Source organism: Mustela nivalis (genome assembly GCF_964662115.1).
Source record: "Mustela nivalis genome assembly, chromosome: 3".
NCBI classification, from domain to species: domain Eukaryota; kingdom Metazoa; phylum Chordata; class Mammalia; order Carnivora; family Mustelidae; genus Mustela; species Mustela nivalis.
Window position 1 is genome coordinate 84,655,596 of NC_139022.1, and position 16,103 is coordinate 84,671,698.

The 16,103-nt window shown below is 41.7% G+C and overlaps 1 protein-coding gene across 7 annotated transcripts in view; it reads right to left on the minus strand.

Moving 5' to 3' along the window:
- Positions 1-446: 446 nt before the first annotated feature.
- The window catches only part of MARVELD2 (MARVEL domain containing 2), an 89,130-nt gene continuing 73,473 nt past the window's right edge, over positions 447-16,103 (minus strand). For all 7 annotated transcript variants that reach the window (XM_082722970.1, XM_082722965.1, XM_082722966.1 and 4 more), the window contains 4 exons: positions 6,997-7,145; positions 6,594-6,765; positions 2,865-2,915; positions 447-2,254 (listed from right to left, as the gene is read on the minus strand). In XM_082722970.1, the coding sequence (XP_082579096.1) occupies positions 2,132-2,254; positions 2,865-2,915; positions 6,594-6,765; positions 6,997-7,145 (495 nt within the window). In that variant the 3' untranslated portion in view covers positions 447-2,131. The remainder of the gene's footprint in view (positions 2,255-2,864; positions 2,916-6,593; positions 6,766-6,996; positions 7,146-16,103) is intronic.

A 16,103-nucleotide genomic window follows, 5' to 3' on the forward strand; every position in this document is an offset into this window, starting at 1 on the left:
TGACTGGTGTCCTGATAAGAAGAGAGCCAAATGAAACCTAAGACACAAGGAGAAGGCAGTGTGAAGGCAGAGGACTGGGGTGAGGATTGGGGTGATAAACACACAAGCCAAGGAACGTCAAAGATTGCCAGCACCACCAAAAGCTAAGAAGGATTTCCCTACTGGTTTCGGAGAGCATGGCCCTGCTGACATCTTGACATCCGCCTGCAGAACCGTGAGACAATAGATTTCTGTTGTTGTAAGCCACTCAGCTTGTGGTACACAGTGGCCTTGGCTTTGAATTTTTGCAAATAATGGGGGAGGAGGAAACTGTCACCTGAACATCATGACCTACAGGTTTTCAATGACTTTCCAGTTTGTTTTCTGATAATGGAAAATATTTTCAAGAACATGCCCAGTCAACACAGGAATGCTAGAAAAACAAACAAGGAAGGGCACACAGAAAAAACAAGTAGTTGAAATTTTAATAAGCCTAGGTACTGACATGAGAAATTTTAAAAGTTAGTGTTACAACACTGGTTTTCAAAGATTAACATTTACAATTATAGTAAAATTAAGTTTCACAAAGTTAAACGTTTTAACACCTCATTTCACTATGAATCTAACTCCTTATGATCCATCAAAATCGTATTGTTCATGGTTTGGTATTTTTTTTTCCCTTTTTTAAAGCACTGGTGTGCTTCTTAAGCAAAATATTAAGATGGGACCCTAACATATAAAACAGAAAGTGAGGCTGTTCCAGTTAAAGGGGGGGCTTTGAAAGGGATCTCACATTTCCCTAGGTGTCACCTCTTGAGACACACAGGGTATCTCAGAGTAAGCATACTCTGGGAGCCACGGTATTAAAATAGTAACAATAAACACTAAGTAAGATTTCAAAGATAAAGAAAAACAAGGAAGTCCATTCAATATCCAACGCTTTTGAAGGCTCTGCTTTTCCACATGCTTTTCTTTGGTTTCATTGCTTTAGAAAATTGTCTGAACATTACTTGTTTGAATGGCAGCTGTGGTGTACTTCTGCACCCAGGAAACTTGCCACAGGACAGATGCTGCTGAATAGGATCCAGGAGCAATGACTTCTTAAAAACATTTGTTTAGGTAGTCCATTGTTCATACTACCGAAACTACTACTCATGGACAAAGCCCCACAGCCGAGAGAGTGTTTGGGAAGATGAAGCATCACAATAAATTGAAAGGAGATTCTAAACAAATGTAGGGTCATGGGGCCTTAGCCAATAGGGCAGAAGAGGCAAGGGGGTCACACAATCCTGGCATCGGGCTGGGCTGTGGGGAGGCGGACCTCTGTGCACAGTGATAGCGATTCATGATAGGAAGGGTGCGGTGGACCCCAGTGGCCACAGAACCACAGGGAAGCACCTGCTTAAGGCTACATGTGGTAAGAGTTATTAATGACAAAAAAGGAAACCCATGAGACAGGTGGGCCTTCTGGTTAACTGGTTGAGCGTGCTCAGTAAGAACCTTCCCTTGGCAGTGTATTCACGTCACAATCACTTCTATGGACTGCATGCGCTAATGGACTGTGTGTAACGTGCCGCAGTCTCTTCTAAGAGCTTTACAAACATTACTTACTTCAGCCTCACAACAACCCTACAAGGTAGGCACTACCATTAGCTCCACTTTTGCAGATGAGAAAATAGGCACAGAGAGATACGGAAACTTGCCTCAGATCCCAACACTTGGAAATGTTGATCCTGGATTCAAGGCCCTTCCAAGAGAAGGCAGGACGCCTTGGCTCAGAAGACAAACATGTCCTAGAGAAACCCCAGGAGCTGGCCTGAGTTAAAAAGGAGAAAACGGCCCCAGAATGATGCTCTGTGTGCTCATCACACTGTGAGGATAAGACCTCTAAACAACTTTTACCTCTAACAGGTTAAATATAAACTGTACACAGATGGACACAGCATTTCTTCCATTCTGAGTAAAGGTCCTTGGTAAATCTGGACTTGTTTTGAAATGTCTGAAGTGAAGTCATACTATCATAGCATGGCAGACCAGCTAAACCAACAAGAAGCTGATGCAGAAAGCACATGTTTCTCTATCACAGACTAGCATGGAAAAAACAGTAAATAAATATTAAGTTTAACATTAAAAAAGTAGTTTCAAATAAGGTTTAAGAATAACCTTGCACATTCCAGTTCATTACTTTATCATATTCTTGAATTCTTTGCTTTATATGAGAAAGTTTATTTTTCAGATAATCACAGCGTTCTTTTTTTTCCAGAAATGTGGGATCCTGCAAAGGAAACACAACCAATATTTTCATTTCTAGTTTCCTCAGAGAAGAACACAGAAACGTATTATCACATAGAAAATGACCCTTCATAGCAGATTTCTTGCAACAGATTTTAAAATCTTCCTAAGAAGAATAGCGGCTCCTTACATTTTTAAAGATGATTTTATTTTTTAGAACTTTCCATTTCATAGCAAAACTGAGTGGGAAATACAGAAAGCTGAGAACAACTTTAACTTCAATAGTTTAAAATATATTAAAGAGCAAATAAGTAAGTACAGAAAAGATTAACAGAAGCTCTCTCCAGCCTCTACTGTGCAATTAAGGATGGAATGAAAAATAGAAAATGACTTTTTTTTGAAGGAAATGTCAGTGAGAAGTCCTATATTGGTGCTCCTTTCTATAGGTTGCTAAAAACCAGGTTGTAACAGAATGTGTTCACGACAGAGAGGAGAAGAAAAGGCATTCAGGAGCCACTCCTGTTCTCTAGTAAGTAGCATGTGAAGAAATATTTAAAGAGAACTACTTTAGCTGAAAGAATCTAAGGTCTGTCAGCTGTCACCACTGTACATGCATACGAATATACTCTGAAGAAGAAAATGGGTTTACTCACATTCTTTTTTTTCTTAAACTCTTCATGGATTCTTGAAATTCTCTCACGTTCCTAAAAATAATATATTGTACACTTGAATTAAAACACCTGCATTTACTCAAATCATATCTTAAGAATATCTAAGTACACTGGGAATTTGAACAGAAAATTATTTTTATCTAAGACTATAATGAAAGTATTCACACACTAAAATTCGATTCATTGGACAAAGATTAGAAGGCTTCCTGCCTGCCACACACATTGGAGTCTAGGGGTGAACAAAAGAGGAAGGCCCCGCCCGCATGAAACCAGCACTGAGTCCCAGGGCCACCACACAGCAGCTGTGTAGCCTGGGCAACCAGTTGGTCCCAGGACTCTGTTACCTTCCTGGCAACCCCAAGTTTCGGAGAAGGTTCACATATTTGAAATGACCCTGGTAAAGTGCTTAGTATGTAATAACCACATTACACACTGGGATTAAGAGGTTGAGACTATTTGACTTTCAAAAATAACTAAGTAAGGTTCCTTCTAACTAAAAATGTATTTATAACAAATACGAAATTTGTTAATGGACTGAACAGTCTATCCAAGAGGAACAGGTTACTAAAGCAATTTATCCATGTAAAACCTGTGCTTTAGAGTTGTCAGATACCATAAATCCAATAAGTAAAACAGGAAAAAAAATATTTGTAGTTCTAAAAAGCTCTCCTGAGAGACATTTCTCATCACCCACCCACATTCTTTTTGCGACCTATTCTAATTCTTTCCTGCCTTTTGCAGGAGTGTCATTTGTGCTTTGATTGTTTGCCAGCATAGAGGTGACTGGCTAATTTAGTTGTCACCTCTCTGAAAAGGGCCTGGCCTGGGAAGAAACTAGCTGCTGGGGCCAGAGGTGTGGTGAGGGTGATGCAGGCTGAGATAAGAATGGCAAAACCTAGGGCGCCTGGGTGGCTCAGAGGGTTAAACCTCTGCCTTCGGCTCAGGTCAGGATCTCAGGGTCCTGGGATCGAGTTCCGCATTGGGCTCTCTGCTCAGCAGGGAACCTGCTTCCCCTTCTCTCTCTGCCTGCCTCTCTGCCTACTTGTGATCTCTCTCTCTGTTAAATAAATAAATAAAATCTTAAAAAAAAAAAATGAATGGCAAAACCTATCCTAGAGGCTGTCAGAAAAATGGAACTTTAGGGACACCTGGGTGGCTCAGTGGGTTAAGCCTCTGCCTTTGGCTCAGGTCATGATCCCAGGGTCCTGGGATGGAGCCCGGAGGGCTCTCTGCTCTGCGGGGAGCCTCCTTCCCCCTCTCTCTCTGCCTGCCTCTCTGCCTACTTGTGATCTCTCTCTCTGTTAAATAAATAAATAAAATCTTAAAAAAAAAAAAAAAAAGACAAACGGAACTTTAGAAAGTGAGGATCAGATTATTTTGAGCAATATTCTTATTTTATAGGCATAGAAAAGTCATGTGATTTATTTTTCAAGGGCACACAGCAGGTCCGTGAGAAAACCTATGGCTCCAAACCAGACCGCTGGGCTTTTGAACACCACCCTGGGGACCTGTCAGGAAACCAAAAGGCCTTCCCTCTGACTCCAGCCCATGGCAAAGCTCAGCCTGTGGCAGATGAGAAGTTAACTTTTGTGATACAACTAATATTTCTACTTTAGATAGGGACCTGAGGAGACATGGAGACTAACAGTGGCCTTGTCATTTGGCTACTTACTTACCATGCTCTGTACAAACCACAGGAAACAACTACTGTTAATACTGTACAGAAATATCACGGGAGGACCCAGTCTCAGTCCCTACTATAATCAGGTCCTTCCCATCCATCAGGTGCAGACTCAATTGGCAGAGCCCTTGTCCATTCACACAAAGCCATAAACCAGAGCCCACTGGGTCCAGGCTCAAAGATGACATGACTAGACTGCTCAGCATCCTGTCTGTCAGCTTGCTCTTCCCAGCCTGTGTCGACACAGTCTCCAGAGGCCTGCTCAATCTTTCCTGCACTCCTTTGAGGGCCTATAAATTTGGGCATCCTTCTTGGACCTCTGAACCCTGTTTGTCTTTCAAATGGTACCAAGTGATCCTTGACCTGCAATATTTGAGGGATTTTTCCTGCTTCCTGGTACTGGCACCTCCTAGAAAACACCATTCCTTTGCTCCAGGAGTGGGAAAAGTTACTACGCTGGACATTATGGCTTAGAGAGCTCATAATTATAACTGATTTAAATGTACACTTAATAGTCTGTGGTCAAAACAAAGATGCCTAGTCCTTACGGATCACAGGAGCAGAAAACACATATATAAAATATGTATTAGTTATATATATACATTAACTTGCTTGACATTTGTTAAAAATGCTGTGAGTTTTAAAAATTTGAATTATAGGGGCGCCTGGGTGGCTCAGTCAGTTAAGCATCTGCCTTCGGCTCAGCTCATGATCCCAGGCTCCTGAGTCCCGCAACAGGCTCCTTGCTCAGTGGAAACCCTCTTTCTCTCTTTCCCTCTGCCTGCCATTCCCCTTGCTTATGTTCTCTCTGCGTGCCAAACAAAGAAATAAAAATCTTTATAAAAATTTTTGAATTATACAAATAATATCTTAGACTAATACACAGTCTTTTAAAAAGTTAGGATATTACAGCTAAATGTTCAGAGCATTACTCATAACAGACAAAAAGTGGAAAAAACTGAAATGTTCATCAGGTGATAAGTTGATAAAGAAAATGTGGTACATACAATAAATATCACAGATAGGAATGAAATACTGAATCTTACTACAATATAAATGAACCTTAAAAGTGTTATGAAAAGCCAGATGCAAAAGGCCACATATTACATCATTCCATTTATAAAAATGTTCAAAATAAGGAACTCTATAGAGAAAGTACATTATTACTTGTCAGTGGGAGAGGGGCAGGGATGGGGAATATGTACTGATGGGTATGGGGTTTCTTGCTGGAGTGATGACAATGTTCTGGAATTAAGGGGTACTACTGGTTATACAACTTTGCGAATGTACTAAAACACTGTGAATTGTTCAGTCTAAAAGGATGAATTTTATGGCATGTGAATTGTGTCTCAATAAAAAATGTACATCTGATAAAAAGTGCTACAGATTATCACGGCATCCTGATTTCAGAAATATTAAAATGCGACACCCTCCCCAACCCCCACCCAAACTCTAGAACCTTACGGAAAGTGACTGAGTCCCTGGTGACTGCTGTGACTCTTCCCTAGCTCCCACTGTCATGATCACAGTTATCCGTATAATGTGTGGATGTGTGTGCCCAGTGGCTCAGATCTACTCCGTCGTTACGCACTGTGCTCTTTGGATCTGGGGTGCTCACGGCTTGGCTGTCACTTACCCCTGGACAATCTGGAGAATGCATTAACCCTGGTTGCTCCCCTACACCCTGCCCACACCTTTGTGAATAAATCTTTTTCGAATTGTCTCAGTTTGAGTGTGCCATCAGTCTCCTTTAGGACCCTGATGGATTCAGTATGTATTTTAGGAAAATTTATTTTTTGCCTAAGAAAACAAAATGATTGTTTTATAACTGTTTAATAACTAAGAGCAGAAGATATGAAACTATATAATGTGAATTATAATCCTGACTAGTGCCCTTGAAGACCTCAAATGACTTTCTGAGACATAGACAGCAGATGCACATGGTGATTATGGCTGCCCCACATTCACGTGAAGGTCAGATTTTACCTTTCCTTCCTCAGGGCCCTTCCTAGGCAGCTGCAGGCACTGACCTGTTGGTTTTCTGAACAACGAGGCAATCTGCTCATCACTGCATCCAGCTCGTCGAACTTCCTCAAGACGGCCTGGACTTCTGCAGAGAGCTCTTTGTACTCTGAAAACTGGTCTTGGAACACAGCTTTGTATCGTTCTCGTTCATCTTCCGTCTGAATCACAGGGTATTTTCTGATGGAAAAAATTAACCAACGCTGTGACTTTTTCATTGAAAACAGGCTGAACGGAAAATCAGCCTAGCTTATTCCTCACTGACCATGCCGTATCTTCAATTCAATATCCTACCTCTCTAGGAATAAACAATTGTTTAAATATAAATGTTGTCAAGCAAAGAGCATGACCTTGGAGACAAATGGGATCTCTCCATTTCTGCCTTGAAGAAGAATTTAAACAGACACTCACGCGACATAGTCAGGCATCACAATAGGTTTAGGGATGTGGCCTGCAGGGATGTGCCCACTCAGAAGTTCGGGTTTCATTTTTGTTGGTCTCAATTCTTTGACATTAACTTCTTGGTCTCTCTGTCTGTCACCACCAGTGGCCATATCACACTACAGTATGGGAGAAAAAGAGGATTTATTTGTAAATGGAGGTGGAGGAAGAGGAAAAAAAAAACACATGAATTTATGTTAGAAGAAAATGGTGGGGATAAACAGAGGGAAGAAAAGTAGAAGCAGCAATTAACATTTCACTTGAGAACTGCATGTTTTATAGTCACAAAATCGTCTGAATGTCTTTGTAATAGCTAAGGGGAACGACACTGAGGTACAGGAATGAATGACAGGTAAAACCATTGTGTGTATATTAAATGTGGATGATGAAATACTAAATGTAGGGTCTTAAGTACTTTATTTAGGTTGTATACCCCAACTATAAAACAATACAAACTGCAGGGCGTCTGGGTGGCTCAGCGGGTTAAGCCTCTGCCTTCAGCTCAGGTCATGGAATCAAGTCCCACACTGGGCTCCCTGCTTAGTAGAGAGCCTGCTTCTTCTTCTACCCCTTCCCCAGCTTGTGATCTCTCTCTCATTCTCCCTCTCAAACAAACAAACAAACAAATAAATAAATAAAATCTTTCAAAAAGAATACAAAATGTAGTTCAAAATAAGAAATTCGGGGGGAAATATGGAATAAGGGTACTTAAATAGAAAGAGAAAAATGTCCTGGGGAACTTGAGATGAATCAGCCACAAGTAGCCAACACTTAGTTTGGAAAGGGAGATGAGTTACATTGTTTTCACTGCCTGAAAAGGAAAGCAAGCAAATCCAGAGGAAAGGTGGTAGTAAAGGCCTTTCAGCTATCCATGAGTTCTGAACCTGTGGCTCCTTGTTTTAAGTCACCCTGGTTTCTCAACTGGAAAGTTCTCAGAAGTCTTTAGCAAAAAATGGGACATTCAAAAGAGGAGAAGTAGCAGAAGATAAAATAACCTGGAGAGGAAGTAGCTCTGATGTATGATGTAAGGAAGCAGGGGTGTCAATGTCCAGGGAAACCCACTCTGGAATGGGCAGGCTCACACAGACATGCAGATTTAGGGAAAGACCGTTGCATGGCCCCAGGGGGCAGGGCCCACAACATGGACCACAGTGGTGAGGTGGGTGGATGCCAGGAGAGGGGTTTCCATTTTACATGGGAACCAGCAAGGTTCAGAGAGGTGAAGTAAATTTTCTAGGGCATCAGAGCTTGGAAGTGGAAAAACCACAATTAAAACCCTGAACTTTGGGGGGGGGGGTGGCGCCTAGATGGCTCAGTCTGTTAAACGTCTGATTCCTGATCACACAGCTCAGGTCTTCATCTCAGGGTTATGAGTTCAAGCCCTGGCTTGGGGTCCACGATGGGCATGGAGCCTACTTAAAACAAACAGGGGCATCTGAGGGGCTCAGTCAGTTGAGGGTCTGCCTTTAGTTCAGGCTGTGATTTCGGGGTCCTGGAATTGAGTCCTCAGTTGGGCTCCCTGCTCAAGTGGGGAGTCTGCTTCTCCCTTTGCCTCTGCCCCTCCCCTGCTCCTGCTCTGTCTCTCAAAAAACAAACAAAAAAACAACAAGAGAACTTTTCAGCTTATTGATGCTTTAAATGGTATACTTAAATGCATACCATTCAATCCTAAAGTGCCCTGCAATTCCAGTAGCTCCCTAGAAATGGCTGATTTCTCATTACAGCAGTCAGCCCCCCTCCACTGGGCCCCTGGGACTTTGGCATACACTTGTTGAATTAAACTTCCTGAACTAAACTGAGAGCAGCTCGGGAGGGCTCCCACTTGGCTGAAAACAAACTACAACACATAAAAAAAAAAAAAAAGATTTTGTTTATTTATTGGGTAGAGAGAGAGAGAGATCACAAGTAGGCCAAGAGGCAGGCAGAGAGATGGGGAAGCATGCTCCCTGCTGAGCAGAGAGCCCCATGCGGGGCTCGTTCCCAGGACCATGAGACCCTGGGACCATGACCTGAGCTGAAGGCAGAGGCTTAACCCACTGAGCCACCCAGGCGCCCCAACTACAACACATTTTACAACTTTGCTCTTTCTCTTGCCAGGCATAGCTTTAAAATCCTTTTGTTCCCGGGCGCCTGGGTGGCTCAGTGGTTTAAGCTGCTGCCTTCGGCTCAGGTCATGATCTCGGGGTGCTGGGATCGAGTCCCGCATCGGGCTCTCTGCTCAGCGGGGAGCCTGCTTCCCTCTGTCTCTCTCTGCCTGCCTCTCCATCTACTTGTGATTTCTCTCTGTCAAATAAATAAATAAATAAAATCTTTAAAAAATAAATAAATAAAATCCTTTTGTTCCCTTATTTCCCTATCTCTGAGGCGGTGTCTGAGGTGTGGCTTAAGATTACCTCATCCTAAAAATCACCAGCTTTTAACTCCCCAAAGAGCACAGACCACGCATTGGCGCATTGGCGGGTGAGGCAGCTAACCAACCCTGGGGGAGGGTTGTGCAGAGGAGAAGGGCTGCCCACAGCACCCAGGAGAAGGCTGGAAGTGGAACCAGACGGCCTTGGTGTAGGAGACATGCTGGCCACTGGGTCCCAAACAGCAAGGATCCAAGTAAGGAGCAGGAAACTCCCAAGGAAAGGAGACTAAGCAGGAGTATTTCAGGGTACACTTTCTGAGGTTAGTATTTATTCTCCTTTTTCTCCACTTTTTAAGAAGCCATTTCTTCAAATGAATGAATTCTTACCTGTTTGATCTTGATAATGAATGACAGTATTAAAAAGAGGAGAACAGGGTCCCCTGGATGGCTCAGTCAGTTAAGCGTCTGGCTTCAGCTCAGGTCATGATCCTGAAGTTCTGGGACTGAGTCCCCATCAGGGGACTCAGTGGGGAGCCTAGTTCTCTTCCTCCCTCTCCCACACCCCATACCCTCGCTTGTATTCTTTCTCTCTCAAATAAACAAATAAAATCTTAAAAAAATAAAATGAGGTGAAACTTTTTTTGCTTAAATAAATGGATCTCTATTTCATGGTCTCCCTCTTTAGCTTCTAAATAGTTAACAACCCATTTGTCACACTGCTGTCTGAGGGGGACCCTGGCTGATGGAGCTGCTATGGATAACGCTGACCCTTCAGAGCTTAGCAGCAGCCGCAGGTGTCAAGCTCAGATTTCCGGGTCAAAATCATAAATTCTGCCCAGGTAGAATTTTTTCCCCTAAGTTAAGTTTTTCAAGCAGGAAGTATTCATTTTCCTTACTTGCGCATCCCTAATTCAAAGATTCACTTTTTATTTAAAAAGGAAGCTTTAAGAAGTCAGAATATTTTCAGACTACTTCATCTGCTTTAAATTGTTATTTTTTTAAGATTTTATTTATCCATTTAACAGACAGAGATCACAAGTAGGCAGAGAGGCAGGCAGAGAGAGAGGAAGAGAAGCAGGCTCCCTGCTGAGCAGAGAGCTCAACACAGGGCTGGATCCCAGGACCCTGAGATCCTGACCTGAGCTGAAGGCAGAGGCTTTAATCCACTAAGCCCCCCAGGCACCCCTAAATGTATTCACTGTATTTGGGTGAAGTTCACTGAACCTCACTGAACATCAATTCAGAAAACCTTACTGAGGAAAAAAGAATCTGAAAGTACACGGAAGACAAATAATCAAAACCTCATTAGCCTCTTATTAGAAGGCTGTGTTTGGCTCTAGCCCTGGGACACACCAATCTCAGTATTCCTGACTACAAACACAGGGCCCCAGGTTTCATAGGACCTTTCTTTGCTTCTAAAAAAACTGAGTCTCTGTCAGCAAATAACAGAAAAGCTTTATTATGAGGCAAAATAAAGTAATTAAACAATGGGGTAAGTAATGCTATGGTTACAATTACTAAGCTTTTCAAATTAAAACATGCACTGATGAGGAGGGTGGGGGTAGGCATAATGGGTGAAGGTGAGGGGGAGGTCCCTTTCCAGTTAACTTATTCAAGGCGATGAAAGGCACAGCATAAGGAATACAGTCAATGTGACTGTTGTTTGATGACATATGGCAGCTACACTGTGGTGAGCACAGCATAGGTGTATAGAGAGGTTGAATCACTACATTGTACACCTGAAACTAATGTAACATTGTGTGTCAACTAACTTCAATTAAAAAAAAATGCTTTAGACAAAAATGGACTTAATATGCTACCAAGTTAGAAATAGTGTGCAGGGCACCTGGGTGGCTCAGTCAGTTAAGCGTTTGCCTTCGGCTCAGGTCATGATCCTGGGGTTCTGGGATCAAGCTCCACATCAGTCTTCTTGCTCAGCAGGAGGCCTGCTTCTCCCTCTCCCACTCCCCCTACTTGCGTTCCCTCTCTCACTGTCTTTCTCTGTCAAATTAATAAATAAAATCTTTAAAAAAAAAAAAAAGCGTGCACTTGTCCAAATACTAAGTCTCTCTCTCTGAGCACACCATGCACTGATACAGAGGCCGTGATCCCAAACCCACACTACCACCTTCAATGTTCAGGTTAGATTCTGACTTTTCTAGCTTGGAAAAAAACCTGTCCAGCACTTAGGGATTTATTAGAATTTGTTTCTGTCTCTGTCTGATCTTACTTTATGTCTGTATATTTCTTTTTAAAAATGATTTTATTTGCTTTTCAAAAAGCATATTTGTTAAAATACAAAATAAAAAGTTACGAGGTAGTATATGATTGCAAACAAGGGACAGGAAACTTACGTTCAGAGAGGGTAAGTAACTTCTTCAGAATCACAGAGCTAGTAGTAATAAAATTCAGATTTGCCTGATTCCAAGCTTTATTTTATCTTCATCATACTACACTGCCTCTCCTGTGGTAGCCTGCCAATTCTTCCCTACCAAGAACTGGGAAAGAAGCAAGTGAAAAATCAATGAGAAATTGGAGATCCAACCTTTCCTAAAGGTTTCTAGTAGGTAAGTCTAATAGAGATTACCCAGCTGAGTCACAGGATTCCCTCCCAGAGGTCTGCCTCTAGAATATACCTGAACGTGGATCCACTGTGATTCACTTCCCAGAGAAAGCCCTGTGAAACGGTGCCCTCTGCATTCGGCTCCCATATCTTGAAAGAGTTTAAGTTAAAGGAATTGGTAGGATTTTCAAAGGAGCCCTATGAATGGGGGTTCTAACTCCACTAAAATTATTCCTGACTATTCCAGGACCTCTCGGGAGCCGGGAACCTAAAACAGACCCCGGACATGCCCAGTACCAGCCTTCTAGGGCAGCCTGAAAGGGGTACCCTAGCACTTGCTGGCAGAGCTCCCTAATCCTGTCCTACCTGTCCAGTCCACTTCAGCCATATTCTCACCAAACAATCATGCTGACCACCCTCATTGCATTCGGGGCAACTTCCCCAATTCAGCCAGGCCTTTCAGGTTGACTCTACTCTGCGCTTAAACAATTGGAAAATCCCATTACCTCAAAGGGAGTGGTGAGGAAGCCCATAAATTCCACCATGGCAAAGAATGACTACCATTGCCACATCACTGCCACATTGCAGCCCCATGAGACAGTCCGGTCTCATGGACTGAACAATCAGCATCTGCAAAATGTACATCACTGTTAACCCCCACAAGCAAACAGATTCTTAAGTCCCTGAGGATGATCAGAAACATACTTCCTAATGCTAGCACTCTGAATTGCTACCCCTGATATCAGAGTATGCTATCACCTGTTCCCATGACTGCCAACTTTTTTTTTTTTTTTTAAGATTTTATTTATTTATCTGACAGACAGAGATTACAAGTAGTCAGAGGCAGGCAGAGAGAGGAAGGGAAGCAGGGTCCCCGCTGAGCAGAGAGCCAGACTCTGAGCTCCATCCTAGGACCCCGAGATCATGACCTGAGCGAAAGGCGGAGGCTTTAACCCACTGAGCCACCCAGATGCCCTGTGAATTTCCTTATATAGAAGATTTTAGACCCCTTTTCCATTATAAAACAGCTGTGTAACCCTGATCTATCTTCTACACTGAAGTCTTTTAAAGTTGATATTTTCCATGCAGTGAGCATTATTTTAGGACTCTCACCAGGCTGTGATGCAGCCATGATGGTCATTCCTGGCCAGGGTAGGGTTCATGAGTCTCCCCGTCAGTCCCTCTGAGGGAGCAGGATTTACAGAAGAGTTAAAGCAGTGCTGGCAATCTGGAATAAGAGTATTGGCAATAATTCGGCCAAACCACTCTCATGACTCCCAACTGGGAAGAGTGCTCTCTTCCTTTGGTCAAGGTCACTAACACTGGAAGGCAGCCCATCGGGTAAGTTAGGGAAGCTGCTCTTAAATCTCAGACAAAGGGCCAGTGTTATTAATTATTTAAGCATTAGCTCTACATTGCTTATGTCAATTTTATTTGAAGTATTTATTTAATTTGTTAAAAACTTAAACATTGTGAATAGGTAATATGTATATACATGACATATAATTCAAACATCCAATAGGGTATATAATGAAAAGTAAGTCTCCCTCTCTCCTTGTCTTCCCAAAGTTAGGCAGTGGCCCTCCTAAAGGTAACTACTATCTACCTAGCTATTCATCTATCTATGTAACAGTTTAAAAGTGAGCATCCATTTCGCTTACTGTGACTGTACCACTGAGTTAAGAAGTCTAACTGAAATACACATCCTGAAAGCAATAATAAAATATTTAAAGCTAGGAAGTTAGGAAGTGAAAGTTAGCTAAAGTTAGAAAGTGAAAACAAAGTACAATAAAAGCAAATTAAAAGCCACAGGCACAGAGTCGTGTGTGTGACTAACTCTATGAAGAATGTTTCAAGTGCATAGGTTTATAGCACTCAGGTCCACACTGCAAGAGGAACTCTTCAATATTCTGTAGACCAACCGATCCCAGCCTCATTTATCCCATGCCTGGTTAGTCAGGGCTGCTCAAGTATCTCATGATTACTAAAGATTTATGGATCCTGGTAAGACGCAATGGCAGAATGCAATTCAGATGACTTTACATACATGTCAGAAGTAATTTAAGGCAACTGACCCACTAAAATCTGTGGCTAATTACAGATCCCAATTGTTTTGACCAATAACAAGGCTGAATTTGAGACATTATCATCCATAATCTGATTTCCCCAGAAGATAGCAGAGAACTCCAATCTCTCCTTTTTTTGAGAAACAAATCTTTTTTTTTTAAGATTTTATTTATTTATTTGACAGAGAGAGAGAGAGAGAGGTCACAAGTAGGCAGAGAGGCAGGCAGAGAGAGAGGGGGAAGCAGGCTCCCCGCTGAGCAGAGAACCTGATGTAGGGCTGGATCCCAACACCCTGAGACTATGATCTGAGCTGAAGGCAGAGGTTTAACCCACTGAGCCACCCAGGTGCCCAAGAAACAAATCTTTAAGCAACTTCAGTTTTAGGGTTCTTGCTCACTCTTTCACATATATACACACTTTACTAACACTGTGTTTTTTTGTTTTTGTTTTTGTTTTTGTTTTTTTTTTTTTTTCACAAGATTTGTAAGCTCCTGGGAAATGGAGATGATGTACCTTGTAGTATCCATATCACTAGCCTACAATCTAATTGGGACATGTTTGTTCAATGAATGAATGATAACACTGATGTATTAATCACAATCCCTTGGACAAAGTGTCATTTGTCCACTTCAGAAATCCCTTACTTTACTGCGAACAGAACATTTTCATATTATATTTGTGTTAAAGAGAATAATGTTTAAAAAAACCTATAAAAGGTATTTTCAAAATGCATGCACTTAAAGGATTTGTGTAAATTAGCAACTCAATTAAAAAGTAGAAGGGGGAGAGGGGTGCCTGGGTGGCTCAGTGGGTTAAGCCCCTGCCTTTCGCTCAGGTCACCATCTCAGGGTCCTGGGATTGAGCCCCGCATCAGGCTCTCTGCTCAGTGGGGAGTCTGCTTCCCCTCCCTCTCTGCCTGCCTCTCTGCCTACTGTCTGCCTATTTATCTGTCAAATAAATAAATAAAATCTTTTTAAAAAATTTAAAAAAAAAGAAAAAAGACAGGATACGAAGAGTAAACAGGGAAGGAAAAGCAAACATAACATGTGAAAAATGGTCAGTTTCACTCCTTAAAAGACAAATGCAAATTATAACTACTTTAGACACCATTTTTCACCTATCAAGTTGACAGATGTCAACAATTTTCCTAACACTGTGTTGGTCAAGGTGTGAGGAACACTATAGTGCTTCTGGGAGTGGAACTTGGTAAAACTACCATTGGGCAACCAGGCAGTCAAAATAAACAAGAGCATCCATACAATGCAGTACTATACAGTTATAAAAAGAGAATGCAGAAGTTCTTTATGTACTAATAAGGAAATGTCTTAGAAATGTATTGTTAAGAGAAGAAAATAAGGGGCATAACAGTGGGTATGGTATGCCAGCATTTGTGTGAAAGGGGGAGTAAAGTGTGTGTGTGTGTGTATACATTTCATATACAGATAATATAAACACATGTCTAAAAGGAAACACAAGGCACTGATAACAATGGTTCCTTCCAAGTGGGCGAGCTGGGAAGCTGAGGCATGAGGTATGAGAGAAAACATTGAGAGAAGACATTTAGTTTTGAACCAAGTACATACACTCCCTTTACAAAGAAGGGAAATCCAAAGGCTGGATTCCAACTTCGTGCTTAGAAATAATGTTCAATATCTTTAAAAAAGGACTTTAAAATGAGATAAAATTATGATTATTAAAATATATTGTTTTTACATATATGCTATTAAATATAATAACAGTATTTCATTTAACTCTCTCGGCAAATGTGAGGTAGGAATCAATTTTTTTTTTTAAGAGTCAAAAAATTTTTATTTTTTTTTTTTTAGGAATCAATTATTATTCCAACTTTACAGAGGAACAAATGAAGGCATGGAAAGGTAAATATCTTGACTACTGCCATGATATTAGTCAATTCTGGAATAGGAATTTTCTTCTTGCCACAACAAAATTTAGCATCCAAAAGCAAGGTGAGAAAAAGAACAGCAAAGAACTTTGAAAAGAACTTTGGGGGGCACCTGGGTGGCTCAGTGGGTTAAGCCTCTGCCTTCAGTAGGTCATGATCTCAGAGTTCTGGGATCAAGCCCCACCGCATCAGGC